Below are 23,696 nucleotides of genomic sequence, written 5' to 3'. Positions count from 1 at the left end.
TTGCCTTTCACAGAGCAGAAGTTTTTAATTTTAATGAAGTGCAGTTTATCAATTCTTTCTTTCATAGATTCTGTCTTTGGTATTGTATCTAAAAAGGCCTTGCTGTAGCCAAGGTCATGTAGGTTTTGTCCTATGTTATCTTTTAGCCATTTTATAGTTTTCTATTTTATATTTAGATGTGTGATCCATTTTGAGTTAATTTTTGTGAAGGCTGTAAGGTCTATGTCTCGATCCATTTTTTTCTTTGCATGTGGATGTCCAGTCGTTCCAGCACCATTTGTTGGAAAGACTATTCTTGTTCTATTGTATTGCCTTTACTCCTTTGTCAAAGATCAGTTGACTATATATATGTGGGGGTCTATTTCTGGGATCTCTGTTCTGTTCTCTGATCTATTTGTCCATTCTTTTGCCGTTACCACACTGTCTTGATTCTGTAGCTTTATAGTAAGTCTTGAAACAATTCACTTTTGTGACGTCAATTAATGTTATTTGGCACTTATTATATGTTTACAAAAAATATATCAGACACTCACCATTCTCTGGGGACATGTTTAAAGCACTGGTAAGTCAGGAATCTCTGGAAAACTTTTCTTGAAAATAATAAACAATAATTATTTTGTAAAGAATGAATGGATGGATTCTAGGTAGAGCAATAACTGAGTATAAACATCATGGTGGGAGGTGCAGAAAGTTTTCAAAGAACATTGACTTATTCGTTTTGATTGGAATGTGGATTAAATTAGAGTGATAATGGTAAATGAAAGTGGGAAACTGGAGCTCTATTATTGAAGATCTTACAGGACTGACTACCATACAGCAGAAAGAAATTGTCAGTTGCCCACATCTAACTTGAGGATCTAGAAAGAAATTTTGACTATTTCAATATATTTTTCTTTGCTAACATGCCTCAGTATTCAATAATCTTTATGATAGACAACCTGGGGCCCAGCAACAGTATTCTCCACATGACTGAAATTCCTGGGCAGGAACTGGAATTTACATTGATAGATCTATTGAGAGTTTTATCAGAAGAGTTTCTTTGATAGGAAGTCATTTGGAATCCATTCTCCCTCATTTGGGAGTCCCAGGCCAAATCACTGTTCTATTTATATCCATGACCTCCTTTCCAATGCTGTATCAGCTAAGCACTATAGAGACATCCTTAAAAGAAGTAGTATTTGGGTCAGAAACATCAACCAAAATGATTGTAATTAGGTTTTTTAAAAATGAAAGGATTTTTTGAAATAGCTTTATCAGTAAATCCTTAGTTAAACTTGTTTCCATTTCAGTTGCTAAACCAGTATGCACAATGCACATGGATGTATTTAACTGAACTCAATAAGCTTTCTTTGGATCACTGAATACCTACTGTGCCAGATGATCTCAGCATTTGGGGTGCGTCAGTGTGTGTGTATGTGTGTTTGCGTGCGTGTGTCTGGCCTAGGAGTTGTAGTCTAAAGTTCTGACAAATGAAGAAATGTCTGGAGAAGTTTATTGCCCTTATGGTTAGGGTGGAAGAGAGAGAAGGAATATATGGGAATGGCTGGGGTTCAGGGTGGGAGTGCTTTTCTCCTTTCTGAAAGTTCTTTGGCTCTTGAAAAGAAGGTGAGTATCTGGGTGGATATTGTAGTATTTTTGACTCACATCACATACCAGGAGTCTTCAAACTTTGAGAGTCATAAAATACACCAGGGAGCATGTGAAAATGCAGATAGCTGGGTCTTATGCCTAGATATTGATTTAGTAGATGTAGGTGGGACCTGGGGATCTAATTTTTAACAAGTACCCTCTGGGTGATTCTTATGCAAGTGCTCCTGAGTTTTGCATTTGAAAAACTTGCTTAGGGGACAATTCCAACCCCTAAATTTAGAAACTGGACACAATTTAAAGCAGTTAATAAAACTCTTACTGAGCATCTTGATACTGTGATAGGGTCCAGGCATATAAAGTTAAATAAATATCTAGCAGGGGGAGAGTATAAACACACAAACACACGTATACAAACTCCACCCCTCAACATGGTACATATTGTGATAGAGATAGAAATTTGTTCGCTGGATATGTATGTAAAAGAGTTACAGACCCAGAAGTAGGGAAAGAAAACTTGAAAAAAGTGAGAGCTCAGTCCTGAGATAGACTTTGCCTAGTTTGCAGTTTTGTTTGGAATGTTCTCTAAACACTGTAAACTCAGTGAGGTGAAAATAGTTTTTCTTCTTCTCTTTTTGAGATTTCTCCTTTCAAAATAATGAATGCATTCATGAGATTTTCAGGGCCTTTAGAAAAAGTAACTAAGCCTGTTTTCAGTCTATCCTCTGAATCAGGTTCTCTGAGAATGATCCAGTTATGAATTTAAAGCTACCCTGGGAAAAATAGCTGTCTACATATAAAAATGACAGTGGGCTTTGGGAGCAGGTGACCTTTTATTTTCCTGAGACTGGGCAAGGAGTGGAGCTTGTGTACAGAGACTCTTCTCTCTGAGGTGCCAGTCTGGGTTACTGACAATGCCAGTGGAGGACTTTCAGCTCTTTGTATGACAAGGGCTAACACCCATAGAAAGTTAGAAGTTTCATGAAGTTACTTTAATGACTCATCACACGTTAGTCTTATTACTCATGACTTCACAAGGAGGACAAGTGCAGAGCTTTAGCCTTTGCAACATTAACCTCATTAATATATCAAAATTATTTCCAGACTATCAACCTTTAGCATCATAAATTAGGACCCTATAATGAAGATGCTAATATTGAATGACTACAAGATTATTTACAAAAGCTAAAAAGGACAGCTTAATAATAATTTTGCTTTTTGGTAATCATATTTTATATGAGGAGAATAAAAATGTTGAGGCGGATTCCCAATATAGTGTCTGATTAAAATGAATATGCATATGCCAGCTGCCAAGGAGGCAGAGGCTGCTTCTTGGCCCCCTGTGGGAGGTGGGGCTTCTTCTTGCTCAGTTTCAGTTACAGTTCTGTACAGTCCCAGCAACTGGGACCAGGGGTGCCCCCTCCTTTAGAGTTGGGGTGGCAGGGATATGGTAATATCCAGGCTATCCCATCCTGCCTGCCATGACCTGTGATGCCTCAATTTTCTCTTGCACCTTTGTTACTGCTTTCAGAAAGTATGCCCTTCACCAAATCCTGTTAGTGTTGTGTAGAATGCTCTACAGAGATCTAGTTCACAGCGGGGTAGAGGTCTCAGGCAATAGCTGGTTGTGGGGGTTTGGCTAAAAAGGTGACAACTGAAGAGTGTGCCATCTTCTCAATGGCAGCAGAAGAGATGAGGAAAGTCAAGGAAGTGATGGATGAAAAGCAGGTGGAAAGACAGAAATATTGAAGAAGGAAAAAGTGAAGGAGAAGAATGTAGAGGAAGAGGTGATGAGGTGATGAAGTGATGTCCATAGGGAGAAAAGAGGAGCTGGTAAAGGAAAATAAAGTGATAGAAGGGAAGGAGGTAGCAAGACCTTGGCCCCTGAATGTGATCTCTTCAAAGACTTTCTTGAGACTGGAGTTAGAGGCAGTGAATGCTCAGGCTGACAGGGCCTTCCTCCAGCTGGAGCCAAGTTTGGGCAAATGCAGTGGTGCTTGTGTGAGGGCACAAAATTCATCAACTAAAATAAACCCATCTTCTGGGACACCACCTTTTAGAACAGCCCCACCTAACAGATATGCCTAAGGTCCACAACGCAGATTTTCTGGGGTTCATATCAATTAGGAGTAAGAGTTTAGACATCCCAGGACAGGCTCATGTTCAAGGTCTTCTTTTGAACAAACTCCTACTGTAGAAACAAGGTGATCATTAAAGAATATGAGGTCAGATCTTCTGGACAAGTGGCCTTTCTTTCCATTCTAAACATATGACCAGGATCCCATGCCCCAAGTCCTTTATCTGCAGGAGCAGAACATCACCTGTAGCTTTTTCACCTGGTCCTCAGAATACAGCCTCCCACAATCTGACAAGATTGCTGTTATTTAAGGTGATCTGTGGCCCAACTCCTACAATACTACTTGCTGTGTGAAAGGAAGCCAAACTAATTCAGCAGAGCGGCCCGTAGAGATACTCAAGTCATTTGGGTACTAGTATGGTTAACGCCTACCTTTGGAAATTGTCCCCACTCCATATTACCTGCCATCGATTGTTGGACCTGTGCTTGGCCAACAGTGATGTGTATGTGCTGGTCTCTGCACCTTGGCTCCTCTTGACCATTAGTGTTCTCAACTTGAAGAATGTAGCTTTTGAGGTCATGGCCATCACTTTGTCTAAGCCAAGAAAATTATGCTGAAGACTGCGCTGCCTTCATCTACATAGCATGAATGAATGCACAGCTCTAAGAAGTTTACTTACACCACTTTTACTTCTGGAATAATGTGAAGATTTTGATTATAAAGTGTCAAAAAGAAGGTATACCAGGAGAGGTGAATTCTTAAAGTTTGATAAAATCAGCTATAATAATATGTGAGACAGCAGTTGTATGTAATATTTTTAGTACTTAAGCCTCCTCTTCTATGTTCAGAAAAAGATGTACGTTTTTTCAGACATTTGCATAAGCACAATCCTTTCCATCTCCATACTTAGTTTAGACATCTTTATTCTTATCTAGTGTCGTTCAAGAACAGGTTGGAGATGCTGAAAATAAATGAGATACACTATTTTAGATGGTGTGTATTAAAAAAAAAAACACTGAAGCAATAATAAAGGAATCCAGAACATTGTCAACATTTTGTACAGTTTTTTTCTTTTGGTAGTACGTTTACAATGTTTAACTTTGGTTTAACTCAAGGGAGCAACCTCAGGAGCAACTGTAATTGATACGTAATGCTTTTCCTTTCTCTACTCCTTGTGAAGCAAAACTGACATTCTTTTGAAGAGAATCCACTAAAATTTCCACATATATTTAGTTCTGCTAAACTTGTATAGACGTGACTTAGTTGATGGGAGAAGAAAGGAGAATGGAGCTTAAATGGAAAACTGCATTTCTAAGGTGGTAGTATTTCTGTCAAGATTTTCACGTTAAGATACTGAATTTGTCTGCAAGGAAAGAAAAGCATCACATACATTTATTACATGCACTTTACAACTGGGTATTTGAAAATTTCTAAGCAATTACCTATTCACTCATGTACACATTAATCCTATTCACCATGTTTTTCTGGCTCTTCTCTGGACACAAGTTTGGTTGCATTTTCCCATCCCCTTTACGTTAAGCATGGCCATGTGACTTGCTTTGGTGAATGAATCTTGGGAAGAAGCTATACATGTCACATCTGGAAGAAAGCTTTAAGAGCTAGGGCACAGTTGGTCAGAGCCTCTTTTCCTTTGCCATGGCCACCAGCTCCAGGAGAGGAGGTTCTATTAGCTTAGTTCCTAGAGTGAAGAGACGTGGCACAGTGTTTCTCCCCTCTACCTCAATTCCTTAACTCACATAAATATGTAGCATGAATGAGAAATAAACCTTTGTTATTGTAAGAGATTAAGATTTGGAGCCTATATTGTTACTGCAGCATAGTCTAGCTCAGCATAATGGAAACATCTTTTAATTTTTTCTGTATATGGCGTGTTTATGAATCATATGTGCATTCCACATCTTCATATAGGTCATGGTTTTTTGATGCTTATTTCTTGCCTAGTTCTTGATCCTATTATTTCTGATAGCTAACCTACTTCAAATATTTGGAAACTATAAAAGTCTTATGTGATCATGTATGGATTTTAATGTGAATTTGTTATATTTGTACACATGTTTGCCTTGCACTTCATTCGATTTATGTCTTACATCAGTTGGTAACATATTTGTCCATCTTCTCCATGCTATTACATTATACACTCTTAAGGAGAAAGAGCAACATGTAATATCTTCAAATATTCTTGTGGTAGAAATTTTAGAAATACGCGTTTAATTTATTGGAACCCAATAAATTTTTGCTGAAAAGACAATGGAGATAATGCTGATGATGAGGAGGAGGATGATAGAGATTTCAAGAAGAGATTACGTTCCTGGAACATGCATGTTCAGAGTGACTGTAAAGCAATTCACTTTATGTAAATAATTTACTGCCTATGTGTTCTGGTATCTGAAAGTCAGAAGTGAGTTTCAAAGTACATAGCTAATAGCATTCTAGATTTTCAGATTGTGTAGAAATACAAAAGAATGAGATAAATGTGAGGATTCACAAATAGCATTGTGTTTTTAGGGAGAAAATGGTAAATGGCCACATTTTAGCTGTTTATTATTTGCTGGATGTCTTCCTCAGTGGGAATTCTTTAGAGGGAGTATATTTTAGTCTTTGAACTAAAACCTTTACCAACTGACATCGCACTGTCTTTCTGTCTTTATTATATGATTTTATTTCCATTTTTGGCATTAGAAAACAGGTCTTAAAGTGAAAATTTTGAACTTCATGATAGATGTGAAGGTATTTGAATCATTTTTGATGCATTTTTCCTGATCAGATTCTGATAAAGTGATAATTTTGGCATTCCTAGTCCCATGAGCTTCTTAAGTGTTTTCATCGTATTCCCTAAATTAATGCTCACAGAATTTAATGCATTACATGTTTTTAATACTCTAGTGTTAAAATGTATTCACATGACATTTAATTATTGCTATTAAATCTTAACTGACTTAAGTAATTATAATTCTTGACATATTTATGATAGAAGCATTTTCAGTCATTTAGGGGCAATTTTCTCCTACACAGATCTACATGCCATACAAATATACTGATGCTCATAAAATGAGTGGTGAAAATGAGCAAATGATTCAAATGACTGCTGTAATCATGGTAAACATGGTTAATTAATTAATTTATTCATTTGTAAATATTTATTAAATAGCTGTATTTAGATACTATGATAAGCACTATGAATATAGAGATGAAAAAGACATGGTCCCATTCTTAAAGAGTTCATGTCGTAGCTGAGGCTATGTATTGATTATACATAGATACATATTGATTATAGCCTATGATGAAAGCTATAGCAGAGAGGTGTAGAAAATATTAGTTCTAGAACTAATGGAAGGACTATGGAGGGCTTCACAGAATAAGGTGATATTGGAATTGGGCATTTAATACAATTATTTCATCACTTTGCTCTAATTAAAACATTAGCACTATTGAGGATTTTACCACCATATCTACTTTGAATAATTAGAGAAATTTCCTCTGAAAATAAATTGTGCCTAACTTTTATTCCATGTTTCATGCTTTTGAAATTTCAGGATTTTAACCTAGAGTAAATATTTAACAAAAGCAATGGCCACTCAGAAGGGATGCTGACAATAGAATTAGAACAGGGTCTGGAAAGACTCCAACGGTGCCTATTAATTCTTTAATTGTAGAATTATGGATGGATTTCTGCCAACTTCTCATGTCTCAAAAATTACCAATACTAGTTTCTTTCATTTAGGATATTTGTGAAGATGAAATGAGATAATGTGTGTAAAGTGGTTGACACAATTAATGGTATGGAGTAGGAATTCAAGAAATGTCAGGTAGTATAATTATTAAGAGTAAGTAAGAGTAGACTTGGTTAACAAATTACAGCTGTATAAAAAATGTGTAGTAGTGGAAAGGCGGGAAAATTACTTTCCAGTGAAGGTCTGCTTGCAGGTTTGAAGGAGACACGAGGGTGGCTTCATAAACGTCATTATTTGGAAATTTTCCAGGCAAAAATACGGACAATTCTATTTTTGTGAGGGATAACTATTTTATATTCCAGTTGTTTCCAATTTCAGCGATCATCTACGGTGATAATGTTGATGAACAGCCCTGGAGTGAGATGTCAGTATTTGACTGAGGCTGTTTGCAAACTCTGCTGTGATTACACTCAGTTGTCTAATTGCTTAATTTATCGATGTTTTGCTGACATGTTTTTCAGCAACATTTGTGATTGCAGATAACTAATCATTTTTATTCTGGCTCATTATCATATGTTTGCATTTGGTTTGTCTGATTGCTGCAGGTGGAAACAATAGGTGATGCATACTGTGTTGCTGCAGGACTCCACAGAAAAAGCCTCTGCCATGCGAAACCCATTGCTCTGATGGCCCTGAAGATGATGGAACTTTCAGAGGAGGTGCTGACACCTGATGGAAGACCAATTCAGGTACCCCTCAAAAGCTAGTTTGAGTAGTAGTAAGGCATCTTTAATTGAAGGGAGCAAGAAATTTCCTTCTGGATCCTATTTACTGCAACTTGTAGATCTAGACAAGTTGGGTGCTCGAGGAGGACAAAGAATTACTAGAAGTGACTCCTAGATCCAGGAAAAGAACAAATGGAATGTGGTCTAAAATAAGAAAAGGTATGTGGAAGGCAAATTACCATGGAGAAAAGAAAGAGCTAAAGGATTAGACTAAGGGAAAGAACTTGCTGTCAGTGACTAAGTCACCAAATACAAGCAAGGATGATGGTGAAAATCAGAGTCTGAGAGATGATCCAAAAAGGAAGCAGCAAAGAAGCAAGAAAATGGAAGACCTGGACAACTTTCTGTGTGTGGTATACAGATGTTCTTTGCCTCAGGCCCCAGGGTGACTTCTGCAATTTTTTATGGGGCAGAGCTTAAAAGTTGGAGCCCAATAACTGAGGAAACTTTAAAAATGGTAGAAAATGTAGTTCCTGGTGTGTTTTACTCTTTTTGGTACTCATGACTCTCTGCAACCCGGAATTTACCTCTGGAAATGGATTAGGTCACCTAGCTGTGGTTTTGCCAAAACCCAATGGATCCCAGATGTGTTTTTACTATGAATTCTTATAAACCTGGAATCTTGTATTTGGAGAATTAATCTTGAATTTAAGTAGCGCTCTTGTAACAGCTCACCAACTATGGGTTTAAAAAATACAGAAAAAAAAAAAGCCTCGAAATACATTCCTAGTTGTGACATTATGGCAAATTAGATAACTTGAGTGACCCTTCTGATTACAATTATTAAAATACACTGTTAAATATTTTTAAAATATTTTTTAATACTGTTAAGCACATCATTGAACTCATTGGAAAGGGAGAAATGTACCAATCACATTATGTATGTTGACTGAACAAAACTTAAGTGGTGAATTTAACTCAAGTACTCTGTCATTACTCTTAGTAGAAATCCAGGAAATACTATTCCTTCCTGGAGGAAGTCAACTTCAATCCCATCCTCAAAGAATTTGCACAGATAGAAAGAGAAGCTTAAAAATGTGAGGTGGGAAGAGTAGATTTGAAAAAAAAACAAAACAAAACAGAGAACCTCAAAGCAATCAACATAATACTTAAAAAAAGAAAAGATCAGTGGATAAGTTTGAAAGCAGATTAGACACAGCTGAAGCAAAAATTAGTGCATGGGAATTTAGAATTATAGAAATTATCCATAATTAAGTCCACAAAATTAAAAATGCAGAAATATGAGTAAGAGAATGTAAAATGTAAAATGAAGCAGACATGGAGGAGAGAGTGGGAAGATGTAATATATGTTCAATTAGGTCTCCAAATGGAGATAATAGAGGAAATGCAAAAAAGGGAATTTTTTTCTGGAACTATTAAAAGACATTAATCAGTTCTTAGACACATTAATCCTGAAGAATTCTACAGAAAGTAAATCATAGGAATCCAAAACTAAGCATATCTCAATGAGACTGCAGTACTTCAGAGAAAAAGAGGACTTGATAAATGACAAAGGTGACGTTGCTCAGTGGGGGAAAGGATGGAGCAGTTCAATAACTGGTTTGGGGACAATTGGTTATCTATTTGGTAAAAAAAAAATTAAAAGTGGATCTCTATTTCATGAGTCTTCTCTTAAATAAATTCCAGGTGGGTTAAACGTGAAAGTCCATACTGTAAAATTATCGATTGATAATTAGGAATTTTTGACTTAGAGCAGGGAAGAATTTTTTGTAAACTAGTCAGGTCAAAAAATTTCAAATCATAAAAGAAAATATGTATAAATTTAATTCCTTGCAGGACATTTGATCCTATCCAAAACATCTTTGAGACATTTGGTCCATAAGACACTTGGTTTACACCAAAAGGTCTTTGATATCTGGTCATATTTGGTCCTATCCAACGCGTCCTTGGAGACATTGGGGCCACACCAAAAGGTCCTTATTATTTGATCTTGTCCAAAACCATTTGGCATAGGCCAAATATGCTCATGGATGTTTTGGATAGGGCCAGACATCAAGGATCTTTGGTGTGGACCCAGTGTTTTATGGACGTTTTGGAAAGGACCAAATGTCTGCTAATCATTTTATTACATTAAAAGTAAAACCTTCCTGTTTATCAAAGAACACCTAAAGACAATAAAAAGACAACCAGAAACTAGAGAATTTTTTGCAACACATTTAACCAATAAGAGTATCTTTGTTAATCTCATCAGTAATCAGATAAGTATATATGAATAACACTATGATATAGCATTTCCACCTAATAGTTTGGCACAGCTTTGAAAACTTTACAGTGCTACTATTGGTGAGGATCTGGAGCAGCAGGAAATATCACACACAGCTGCTGGGAGTACAAATGGGAGTGGGAGTAAAATTTACTTTATCTTAAGTAGTAAAGTTTAATTTGTGCCTTTCCTACAAGCCACCAATCCCTCTCCTAGATGTTTGCACTGGGGAAATACTTGTGCATGTGTAGCAGAAGTCACACACAAGATTACTCACAGCAATAATTTCATGATAGCCTTAAACTGGAAATAAATCTGTATCTAATAGAATGTATAAACTGTGATATATTTATACTTTGGTATACTATACAGTTGGGAAAATGAATGACTTCAGCTACTGACATCAACATGGATGAACATCAAAAACACAATATTTGGAAAAGAAGCAAGTCATAGAAGAATACTGTATTATTATTCTATTTAATTAAATTTTAAAACCGGGGAAATTGAAAACATATGCTATTTAAAAATACCTGCATTGATGGAAAAAGTGTAAAGGAAAGAGTGGGAATGACTAACGCAAATTCGTGTTGGTGCTTAACTCCAAGGGAAAGAAAGAAGAAGATCGGAAAGGGGAGCATGCAATAGAGAAAGTGAACTTAGGAGTGATAGTGCAAAATTATTCATTTTATTACTACTCTTTCATGTATACACATGGTTTATATTTGACGATTTTAAAAAAGTGGAAAAAGAAAGAGATTTCTAACCGCTTCCACCAGTGGCGAAAATAGGAAAGCATGGAGCATTAAAAAAAACTCTGATTTAAGTCCCCTCAGGACATAATTATCCAGTTACTTAAGCATATGAATGACACTTCTACCATTGCCAGGAAAAATAAACAAACAAAGGAATACTGTCTCAGATCTGCTGCAAACTGCAAACAGTCACATTCCAGATTGAATTTATATCAGTTCTTAAATTTTCAAGACTACCAGTTGGGCAGTCTTATCATTTGGGATTATTTTTCTATGTTGGATTTTCTTTTATAGGAAATATATTGTCTGTACTGATTCAGCATTGTTAAAGCCAACAAACTACCATAGAATCAAGCTGGGGAATTGTGTTTTACAGTGTGCTCATCCGTATTTTCATTTGTGGAATATAACATTAGCTCTGTCTTATGAATCAGATAGTTTTATTAAATCAGAAGAGGAAATGTTCATAAAGATTTAATAAGAATGCAGAAAGAGAATTAAAAATAATAAAACCACCTTAATAATTTTAGCTTCATTACTACTTTATATTATTTTCATGGTTTGGGATTGTTTTTTGGCATATTAATTTGATTTTGAGTTGTTTTCTAACTTGGTGCCATGGGAACATTTCTAAACATATTGAAAGAATCTTTTATTAAAAATGCTTGGGTGTTGCAGTAGAGTTGATATGCGATCTGTTGATTGTTTCCTTCAAACTAAGTTTTTAGACTATTTAAAATTTAAGCTATTTGAGTTGCAATAATTACTTAAAATGATTCTCAGACATTTGGTCATCCAAAACATCCATAAGACATTTGGTACATGCCTAAATGTCCTTGATATTTGGTCCTGTGAAAAATGACCATACGACATTTGGTCCACAACAGAAGGTCGTTGATATCTGATCACATTTAGTCCTGTGTAAAATATCCATGGAAACGTGAGTCCAGCCAAAAGGTTTTTGATATCTGTAGGACCATTTGGTCCTGTCCAAAACGTATTTGATCCACACCAAAAGGTTTTTGATATTTGGTCCTGTCCAAACCTTTTAGCATGGACCAAATATGCTCATGGATCTTTTAGATAGGCCCAAATGTCAAGGACATTTTGGCATGGACCAAATGTATTATGTATGTTTTGAACAGGATCAAATGTCCTGCAGTAGCTCAAACCAAAAGAAAACTCCCCAAACCTCTCAAATTTTGAAAAGTAAATTGATAATTTTTAATATGACTGTATGAACCTTTGAGGCACCTGTCACGATGAGAGATAGGAACCTGAAGTATCAATTATAATTGCTCGCAAATGATTAGTAATGCCCTTGAATAATTAACTGTAGAATTGCCTGGATTGATTTTTTTTAATTTTAAAAATAGCCAGAGAATATTGCTTTTCCCTTATTCATTTTATAATACTCAAGCTAATTATTTTTCTGTAAGTACTCTAATGAAACTCAGAGGCTGGTTCTAGACTATGTCTACAAAGCATACACAAATATGGCCCACTTATACAATAAATTCTGAAAAATCAGTCAAAGGTGACTTTAATTAAGACGGCTTTTAAAAATAATGATTAGAATTTTTTTATGCTTTATCAATATGATGTTTATTCTACTGGCTGAATATATGAAAATACCAGCATTATGCCTATTCTGGGTTTTTTCCCCTCCCTTGAGGAAATCTAATTTTCTTATCTTAAACAATGAACAATCGAAGAAAAGTAAAATCAGATTTATATTCACTCCCGTTTGTTTGAGCTAGCTATATTGTGACTTCACTAGAAAATTGTGTAATTTTTTGTTGTTCTTTAATCTTGTGAATCTGATCTTACCAAAGTATTTTGAATAGTTTTTAGTGCTGAAAGGCTAACTTTTACTAATAGTTTAACCACTGTTTGATTAAAATAACAAAATGTTTATTACTGCCTGTGATTTATTCTTTTTAAAAAAGTGTTGGTAGGGAAAAAGAAGCTGAGTTGAGGACTAATTAGAGAATGTGATTAAAGATATATTAGAAAGACAAGTAGCATTTTCATGATTTAAGGCTTTTGAAGAAGATTGAGTCGTGTGTCCAAATATGGAAGTTTTACTTCTGGATTTCAGTTTTTAAAAAATATTTTCATTGAATTTCATCACATACGCATACAAATTCAAATTCTCTTCATTAGTTCAGAGAACAGTACATTTCATATAATGAGGCAATTATACGGAGATTGTGAAATAGAGTGAAAAAACAATGTGTAATCATGTTGTAATACTAACGTGTTTAGCAATATCAATTGCAAATCAAGGAAATGCCTTGAATTTCATCTAACTGCCTACTCCAAAGGCCGGAATATTAATGTGTACAATTTACATGGACTGTAATACACTAAATTCTAGCTCCTTAAGCTTCAACTTAGTCTTCTAATGAGCTTACAGGAGTTTTTGAGATTGTGAAATAATTATTCTCCAATTAATTTTTAAATAGTTGTAACTTGATGTCATTATTTAATATTTAGAGGGATTTGCTCTTCACAAATATTGTGATATTTAATTAACCCCATGAGATTACAGCCCAAGATTGTATTTAGAAACAAAGAAAATAATTATTTGATAACTTGATTAATTCCCTGTGATTATTTGATAATTGTTTATTTATAAAATTCTAATTAGTACTTTTCATCCTGAAGCGCATGTACTTATTTGAAATGTGCTGCCTCTAGAATCTATATCTAAGGAGAAAGAACTAAGGGGTCAGACAGAACTACATAGGCAGTCTATGAACTCATTATTAAGATACTGAGCCCAGTTATCCTCACTTCCTCTGTGTATCCAATGGACACATTTAAATTTACTTTTTTTCTTTTTGAGGAAGATTACCCATGAGCTAGCATCTGCCATCAATCCTCCTCTTTTTGCTGAGGAAGATTAGCCCTGAGCTAACATCTGTGCCCATCTTCGTCTATTTTATATGTGGGATGCCTGCCACAGCATGGTTTGATAAGTGGTCCATAGGTCCATGCCCGGGATCTGAATTGGTGAACCCTGGGCCACTGAAGTGGAGCCCATGAACTTAACCGCTATGCCACCAGGCCAGCCCCTGAATTTACTTTTAATCTTGTAGAAAATGAGCATATTGGCAGTTTTAGTAAATGATTGTTTTGTTGTAGCAATCATATAGGAAAATACTATATATTACTGGTAAAATTTATGGCTAAATATGTTTTCAGATAGATCTCTTCTGTTTAGTGAATTTATTTGGTACTAGAAATGTGTTTATGTTTTTAAAAGAGAATATGTTTAAAGTGTTTTTTCACTGAGAGTTTGCCAGTAGATAAGGTTATAACGGATTCTCTTCTGTAGTTCATTTCGATTTAATTATCAGAGCTTGAGTCTGCATACTTGCTTCAGATCTTGCTTCTAACTCACTAATACTCCCCTCAATTGGTTATAAAAATCATTTGTAAAACTCAACCACTTAATGCTTAATATTGATTATAGCAGTTTATAGTTTTTTGAGTTTCCATTTTTCTGATATTTTTCATATTGTTCCTATTTATTTCCTTGAATACTCAGCCATAGTTAATTTTAGCTCTGCTTGATATCCATTCTCTAGAGCACCTGTGGTCTATTACGTTGTTTGTTCTTTCACTTAATTTTTAGTCATGTTACTTGTCTCCTGTGTGCCTAATTTTTATTTTTTGTTTGAGCACTGGAGACGGTGTATAAAAAATTATAGAAATAATTTGAGACCTAGAAAGATGTTACCCTCCTGTAGTGAATTTTGTGTGTGCTTCAGGTGGGCAGAATTGCTGGCAGCGCTGGCCAGCAAGGATCAGAGGAGTTAACGCTGGGCTTCAGTCTCTGCGAGAGCCAGCTTACTTCTCACTCACCCTAATAGCTTTGGTATTGCCCTTATACCTGTGGGGTTGCCTGTTAGGGTCTCACCTCAGAGTTTACTAAGGTCTCCTCCTTGACAATCTTTGGACTCCAGTTTTTGTCCCTGTAGTCCTGTAAGGTCATCAAAAGTACTCAGTTTCTCAACCTCTTCAGTCAGTCCTGAAGTCGGAAGGAGCCCATAGCAGGAAAACACGCTCAAATTTAGTGCTCACCTCTCCTCAGGTTCGTCTCCCCCCATATCTTGGTGCGATACCTTTTCATTGCCTTGTGAGCTGAGCTGCAGAGGGTTGCTCTTACTAGAAATGGAAGTTCAAAGTGATGTATATTTTTTATGAGTGTTATCTTACTAATACTGATTCATCCCCACTAATCTACATACCTATTTTTAACCCGTCACAGATGAAATTATCTTTAAATAGACAAAACAAAAGCATCTAGCTGTATTTAAACTACCTACTGCAGAATAACAATAAATAATATCTATTGAAGCACTTAATGGTATGCCAGGCATTCAATGTTCCAAGTGCTTTCCATGTAATAACTCTTTTAAATCTCACAATAATTCTTTGAAGGAAATATTGCTATTAGTTCCATTTTATAAGTGAAGAAAAGAAGAGTTAAAAAATAGTTAACCAGAGCTCCTAGTTACTACACTCTATAGCTTATTAAATAAAAGCATGTTAAATAAATTTCATATTTTCAAACTTTTTCTGTTGCTTTGAGTATCCCACTATCTAATAAATTAGACTTTTCATGGCTTTAGTCTCCAAGAAAATTTAAATTTATATTAGATGTCCTCTTTAAGAGAATGGAAAGAAATAATCTATTTTAGAGGTATTCCATCCAAAATGATTAATTTTTTAAATGAGAAAGTAAGAGAGATAGGTTCAGTTATGTGTGTGTGGGAGGAGAATGGGTGTTATTCCATCATTATTTTGAAAATTGCGATTATCCACCAGATTGAGTGGGGGCATCCATTAGCCATCTTACTCCACTGTTTTTTCTCTATTTTCCCTTTGTTTATTATTTATTGTGGATTGTAATGCAGAAACTATATATTTAAAAATGTTGTATCTACATTTTTTCACAGGGGAGTCTTTGAATTTAAAGATTGTATCATGTTCTAATTAACTGTTTTTATATTGAACAAAATATTTGTTTTAATCTTAGAATTATTCTTCTGACATTATACTGTAGTGCTGAGCTTTAATAGACAGAGCACCCTTAATACCTTACAATCCCTCTGTAAGATGTTGGCTTAGTGATTTAATACACAATATTACGTATGCAATGTGTACGTCAATAAGATAGAATTCCATTGCTAATTTGTTTTAGCTTTTATCTTTACTTTTGACTGATTCTAATATAATGTAGTCACAGGCTTTTAATCATATTTTCAGTCTATGAAAAAATAGTTTATCAGGCACACATTTCTATAAGTGCTGGTCTTGCCGAAGAGTTTTGTTAGGATATTTGTTGAACAGATTTTCCAAAAAGCCCTTTTGTAAAGGTATTTGTATATTTTTACTACATGAAAAAAATAGTAATAATAAGTTAGTGAAAGGAAAAAAACAAAACCAAGCAATGACATAAAAAGCTCAATTGATTTGCATGAAACTGTGCGTATAAAATACAAAATTTCTCAGTTTGATTTTCTGCAGCAGTCTTCTCACTTCCACATTTTCAGAATAGAAATGCATTCTTTCGTGGAGACATGGTTTAAATATTTTATAAAGTTATTCTGTTAAATAATATCACTATAGAGTAAATACTCCTAAAGAAGTTATAATCTATTTCATTTATTTTAGCTTGTCTCCAGACAGTGTCCCTCCCAGGAATACTTGTACAGTGTCCTAAGAAGAGGATAAAATATTTTATTAGCAAAGGCATTCATTTTTATTTGATTCTTGTGTGCTGAGCTTTAGAAGTGTGATGCCTCCAAGCAGTTAGGTAGTCATGCTTCTGTTTATGAGTTTTATGTAAAGAACGAGAATCTGTGTGCCAATTCTTGCTCCTAAAGAGACATTAAGATGTGACTTTACCAACCCATTCTGGGGGTAGATTAGCCCATTATCTTATAGAAATGTTCTCTTTCTCTGGCATTATTGCACAAGAGAGTTTTTTGTTTCTTTTTTTGTTTTTACTGCCAGTTTAACTTAATCTCTTTTAAGGCTAATTGTTGTATGCATATATGCTAATATTAGCAGCTTGAATCTTATAATACCAAAAAATGGCCTGAAAATAACAAGATAGAATAATATGTAAGACACTAAAGTGCTATCTGCATGCTAGCCACACTGTTAGTTAGGTTTCATGTTTGTGGTTTGTTATTCTGTCTTGAAATCTCATATCTAGCTCCAAGTAAAAGTTTATAATTATTTCAAGGGAACTTTCTTAGTTTTCTGAAGTTATGAAAAGCATAATGACCCCTGAAAAGTGGCACACAGAAGATAGTCAAAATCACCTATAATTTGCCAACCAAACATAATCACGTTTTACATTTTGTTGTGTTTCTTAAAGGCTTTTTTTTCCCTATGAATATACAAACACATAGAATATACACACTTGAAAAGTAGATATTTTTAAAATTGAATGGACTTCATTGAATTAAGTGAAGATAGGAGATACAGTGTACCAAAGATGTACATGCATCCTAAATATACGGGAGAGACTTGGTAAGCCCTAGGAAGCATCTTCCATTGTTATTAACTCACTTTAATTTTGTATTTTCCTGTTCCTACCATTGAGTTTTCAGTCATTTAAAGGTAAGTTTTTAATCACTTGGGTTGCAATGTATTACGAACAATTTATTGTCACGAGTGCTTTTAAAAATTTGTTAAACTCTGTGTTGATGTCATGTCAGGCATATGGTAATTGTCTGGGTCACCACTACAATACTCCTTATTTGGAATGTGGTTTCCTAGCAACTCTTGCTTTTTCCTAATGGTTGAATTGATTTCTGCACATTTGCAATGCTTCCTGCTCCATCAGGAATTGTCACCTTGTGTACAAATGTTACAAGATCAAATTTACATGTAGATTCAATTCTAAGAAATTATCCTGCTTTATCACTTGCCTTTAATATGTTCCTTCAAAGGTTAAGTCAACCATAAAAAAATAAATTTAGTAAAACTGCATTAATTCAGATCTCACTCTTTGGGGAAATATGGTAATTTTGACAACACTGACCAAAATACATGCAAATAGTTCCTAGTAGGAGACCGGTTGAAGTTGAAGAAACAGTAATTCTGATGGTCAAATGACCATGCAATCAGCAGGTCAGTAGGAATGTAGGCCTGGACTATGCACTGAGTGTCCCACAGGATGAAAGGTTTTTATTCTGGAGGCAGTCTGCTCTGTCAACTTGGATGAAGCCTGATTCTGCATGAGCCTGGCTGGAGCCTTGCTAGGAGTGACTTTGACTCATTTGTTCAACAAATGTTTTTGAATACTTAACTATTTTCTAGACAATTGGCTAGGCACTAAAGATGTAAGGGTGAGCAAACCTGATACGGCCCTGACCCTTCTAGAAATTGCAGTCTATTGAACCAACACCTATACAATGACTAACTTGGCCAGCAAGTGGAAACAGACACTTGGATTTCTCTCAATACTGTTTCCATCTTAATATTGAGATATTTTTGTTAGATTTTGGAAACATTTGGCAAAGACTTTAAATTCTTCTTAGAAAGAATATTCAAGATATTGTTGTTGTACATTAAGACTTACGTTATTTTGGTGTCTTTGTAGATTTTGTACACATCTAGGGAAGAGGAGTTGAAAGACACTGAAAACCAACTGTGTTACTGGTTGGTTTGATTGTTTATGTATCATCTCACTTAATCTACTTAACAACCCTACGAAGGACATATATGCAGTTTTTATATATTTAAAGATAAAAAGTAAGACATTATTGAGGCCAGCCCCATGGCTGAGTGGTTAAGTTTGGCATGCTCTGCTTTGGTGGTCCAGGTTCACGTGTTTGGATCCCAGGCGCAGACCTACACCACTCATCAGCCATGCTGTGGCAGGCAACCCACATATAAAATAGAGGAAGATTGGCACAGATATTAGCTCTGGGCTAATCTTCCTCAAGCAAAAAAAAGAGGAAGATTGGCAACAGATGTTAGCTCAGGCCTAATCTTCCTCAGCAAAAAAACAAAAGAAGAAGACGACGTAAGACATTGAGGGGTTAAAGAACATGTGTAAGATCATGGAAAAAATAATATATATTGTACTTCTTCTATGTCAGACTTGTGCTAGGTGTTTTATACATTTTATCTCTTTTAATTCTCCCACACCCAAAACTTTACAAAGTAATTTTCATTAATTTTATTTTACATTTAAAGAATTTGAGATTCAGAAGTTTACATAATATGGCCAAGATCATGGAGCTAATCAATTGTCAAACTAAATTTGAACACGGATATATCTGCTTGAAAAAAATCTATGATCTGCTCTTGTACCAAACTGGCCAATACCTCACTAGAATGCCCAGGTAGAATTCTGTTACCCAGATACTTAACAAGAGTTTCCTCTCACCGAGTACTGACTATGTGCCAGGCTTCTCTCTCTCTTTCTTTCTCTTTCTCTCTTTATATATATATTTATCTCCATACACATGTATATCATGTGCACACATATATGTGTGTAATTTATTTACAATTATATATATGTGTATATGTTCAGCATATTTGTGAAATACATATGTATTGCATATGATCATGTAAGTCTTACAACAGTCATGGACCATGAACTAGATGTTATTATCCTTATTTACAAAGGAGAAAAACCAAGACTCAGAGAGGTTAAGGGACTTATTGTCGAATAAGGGTAATTAGATAAATAAGACTAATTATAGATTCAGAATTGGAATTTAAATCTGTTTGACTTCAAAGCTCATGCTCTTAACCATTACCCTACACTGCCTCCCACAATATAATTATAACATGACTTTAATCTTATGACAAAGCTAACAACTTTAATCTTCCTTGAAAAAATTATTGCTCTTCTCTCTTCCTTAAGAAAGAAACGTTCAGATGTAATAGCAGTGCAGACTTGAAGACGTCTAATTTGAGGCAAACTCTATTGACTATAGCTTTACATGGAGATGTTGAAATAATGAGATAATTTTGTCTGCACTTAATATAAAGAGCTGAAAATTGGTAGTTCTATAAAATTTCAAAATCTCTGAAGAAAAAATTAAGTTGGGAATAACATTGAAATGTAAGCTTTTGTAATATTAGCTTCTTATAAAAAAATAGAAGATATGATCTCCTCTTTGTGGCAATATGATAATCCAAAACCAGGAAAACAGAGATTTAAAAACCATACTAGAGAATCCAAAAGAAATATTGTTCTTTAGGACATATTATTTTTCAAATGGTATCAGTTGATCCTTTTGTATATTAAGTTATCCAAATTCACTTTTATATTTACAATAACCAAAGCACTGATTGGAAGTGAAAAATGTAGTAAAGTGGTTTGATCACTCAGCCAGCAAGCATTTACTGAATTTCTCTCATGTGCAAAACTACATAATTGAGTTGCAGACTGAACTGCAGGAGTGCCAAATACTAATCTGCTTTTTTCTTGGCTCTCATTAAGTCAAAATTCTGTCTACACAATACCAAAACATCTGGTCACTTAAACCCATTCAGTCAAAAATTCAATCAGTCGCCCAGATTTTCAGACTCCAGGATTCCATTCAACTTGTTTGCTTTAATTATTAGTTTATCTGAAAGCTATGTCAATTAGTCAGTAGCCTATGTTTAGTTATTTCAACATGCTTGGCAGGCATCTTACCTAAGAACAGGTACAGACGTGGAAGAGAGAAAGCACAAGGCCCATTTCTCACGAGGCCTCGGTCGTGTTTCCACAGACCTGTGTGTTGTTCTCTGCCTCTTGTTCTGTTGACCTTCCTTTCTGAGTTTGTTTCCTGCATCCCTAGCCTACCTGACCCCCGGGACCCCATCAGGGGTTCTTGTCTTTCACTTTCATAAAAGTCCTTGTCGGGGCCAGCCTGGTGGCATAGTGGTTAAGTTTGCATGTTGTGCTTCAGCAACCCAGGCTTTGCTGGTTCGGATCCCGGGTGTGGACCTATGCATAGCTTGTCAAGCCATGCTGTGGCAAGCATCCCACATATAAAGTAGAGGAAGATGGGCATGAATGTTAGCTCAGGGCTAGTCTTCCTCAGCAAAAAAGAGGAGGATTGGAGGCAGATGTTAGCTCCGGGTTACTCTTCCTCAAAAAACAAAAAAAAGGGCTTGTCGTTTTTCTGTGGGCTACCTAAGAATTACGCAAAATAATATTATTATGAATAATGCACATAAAACAGTTGATACTGGTTGATTTAGGAGAAGGAGCTTTTTCTAGTTTTAACCTTGAAGTTGTATATTTTTTGAAATTTTCAAAATATGTCCATGAATTACTTTATCTATTCATTTTTAGTATCAATAGGAGTCAGACAGGTAGTGCCAACATGGACTATTTTTCTTTCCTTCTTTCTAGGTACCTATAATTTTAAAAGCTCATAAATTTAGTTTAAAAATGAAGTAAGCACAAGCTCTCACCTATATATTCAACTCATAAGGAGTAATCAGCAGATAATGCCTAAAATTGAGCAGGGTAAAATTTTTCTATTGGCTAAAAATTGATGGGAGCATCAAATCTTTTTGACAAAATTGTGCTGTAAAGGATTTGGCCAGGAAAATTAGGGTTGGTAGAAATAACGGTCATAAAAGAAAACTATACTGGCAGAAATTAATGTAAATAAATTCCCAATTAACGAGTCACAAATCATTGCTGTAAAATTTAAATGGGAAAGAATTGATCTCAATTAAAATATTTTCAGAGGAACACAACTAGAAATGTAAAACATTAGAATGAGTTTAACTGCATTATATAGAAAATAGATCAAGGAATTAAATTTACTTAATGACATTTAGTCCAGAGAATAATTGCTTCATGATAATTCTTCAGCATTGGTAAATTTCTGCATTCAATCTTTGTATTCCTTTGCTGGGGTCCAAATGTCTTAAACTATAACTATTTTATTAGTCAAGGGAATTATTTGATGTTCTAGACATGCATGCTTAGTAAATTGAATTAAATTTTGCCAAGTGGTAGGGGAAAGTAGGGAATTTTATTTAATTATGGCATTGATAGTTATTATATCTTTGTTTGTATGTATATAATTTCTTCTCTCTGATCCTTTGCTGTACAAGTCAATAAACTTTTATATTTTTGAATATTTTGCCATGTCATTTACCTGGTGTATAAGTAGATACATTGACTTCTGGTGTTTGTATAAATTTATAGTAGTCTCCATTCCTTTTCTCTTATTTTCTTTTCTCATGTTCTTTTGCTAAATTTTCATGATCAGAATCATGTCCTTTTGAAAAATACTAAATGTATCCTATGCTCATATTTCACCTTTACCACTCGACAGAAATCAGTAATTTTGCTACCAAAAATTTATTGAAATCAAGTGCAACTGCTTCATTATGCTGGTATTGAGACCATATGTTATGAGGTTGTGGTTTAGTGTGATGTCTGTACCCTAAGCAATGGAGCATGGAGCATCCTGTGCTATATTGAAATCACTTTGTAATTTGACTATGTTATTATAGCAAGCTATAGCTGAACTTTGTCTATAGTTTTTGTTTCTTTTTTTAACTCTAGTTTGTGAAAATGCTCATCTTATGATTAAAAAGCCATGCCCAGGAGCAAGAGTCATACCATACTTATTAAATATGCACTCTATCAGAAGCCTGAGCATAATTTATTGGCCATAAACAATCATGGCAAAGCTTCCCTTTTAAAGTTGGTGCTTCAAGGCTTGTTTATGCCTTCAAATATTTGCTCCAAAATGACTAATCATTATTTTAAGTTGAAAAAGTTATTAGTGGTGTTCAAGTAGATTGGTATTTTGATTTGAAAAATTTTTTCAGGCAAACATGTTTCTATCCAGCTCTATGACACTGTTTGAATGCTCAATTAATGCCAGATTCTAGAGCCAAATTTGTCTAAAGACTCCAGATGTTTTCTGATTTGCTGCTGCTGTCTGGTAAAGCAATACAACTATGACTTTAAAGTCAGCTTTTGGCTTTCCTGAACTGGGGCTAAAATGCCTTTCCTTTTTTCTTATAATCTAGTTTATCAAGAACTAACCAATGATTATTTACAAAAGAATAATTATATGAGAGTTTAGGAAATTCAGTTGTGAATAACTAATAATTGGTAACTGTAAGATTTTAAAAGTCAAAAATTTGGAGGACAACTTTCTCATTCCACATGCAATAAAACAGGTATAAAAAATTAGGTCACTAGTTATCAATGGAATTGCAACATTTCAGATTTATGAAGGAAGCTAATAAAGAAGATAAGGTCAGCCAGAAGAAGATGAAATAATGTTGAAGTTTTTGTTTTTTCCAGAAACTGATTGTTGTGACAGAAATGTCATTTGGAAATGGTGTTTCTGTGGTTATTATAAAAAAGGTGTAGAAAACATTACACAAATCTGTGTCAGAAGGTCCAATTATTTTGACCTCTCGAGTGTCTTTTGTCTATTAACAGAGTATTACCATTTTTACTGTTTCACTTTAATTCTTTTAAAAGCTTTTAACTATTTTTTCCCTGCCCCTGAGTTTTCCTTCTGCTAGAGCCTCTCATTATGATTTTGGGGCAACTATTT

General features: G+C 34.9%; 1 protein-coding gene across 1 annotated transcript in view; it reads left to right on the top strand.

The window, feature by feature from the left end:
* Window positions 1–23,696, top strand: part of GUCY1A2 (guanylate cyclase 1 soluble subunit alpha 2) — a 268,832-nt gene that overhangs the window by 188,207 nt on the left and 56,929 nt on the right. The window contains exon 6 of the mRNA XM_046686272.1: window positions 7,963–8,106. Within this exon, the coding sequence (XP_046542228.1) occupies window positions 7,963–8,106 (144 nt within the window). The remainder of the gene's footprint in view (window positions 1–7,962; window positions 8,107–23,696) is intronic.

This window comes from Equus quagga, chromosome 14 (genome assembly GCF_021613505.1).
Source record: "Equus quagga isolate Etosha38 chromosome 14, UCLA_HA_Equagga_1.0, whole genome shotgun sequence".
Taxonomy (NCBI): Eukaryota; Metazoa; Chordata; class Mammalia; order Perissodactyla; family Equidae; genus Equus; species Equus quagga.
This window is presented reverse-complemented; position numbering and strand designations above follow the sequence as displayed.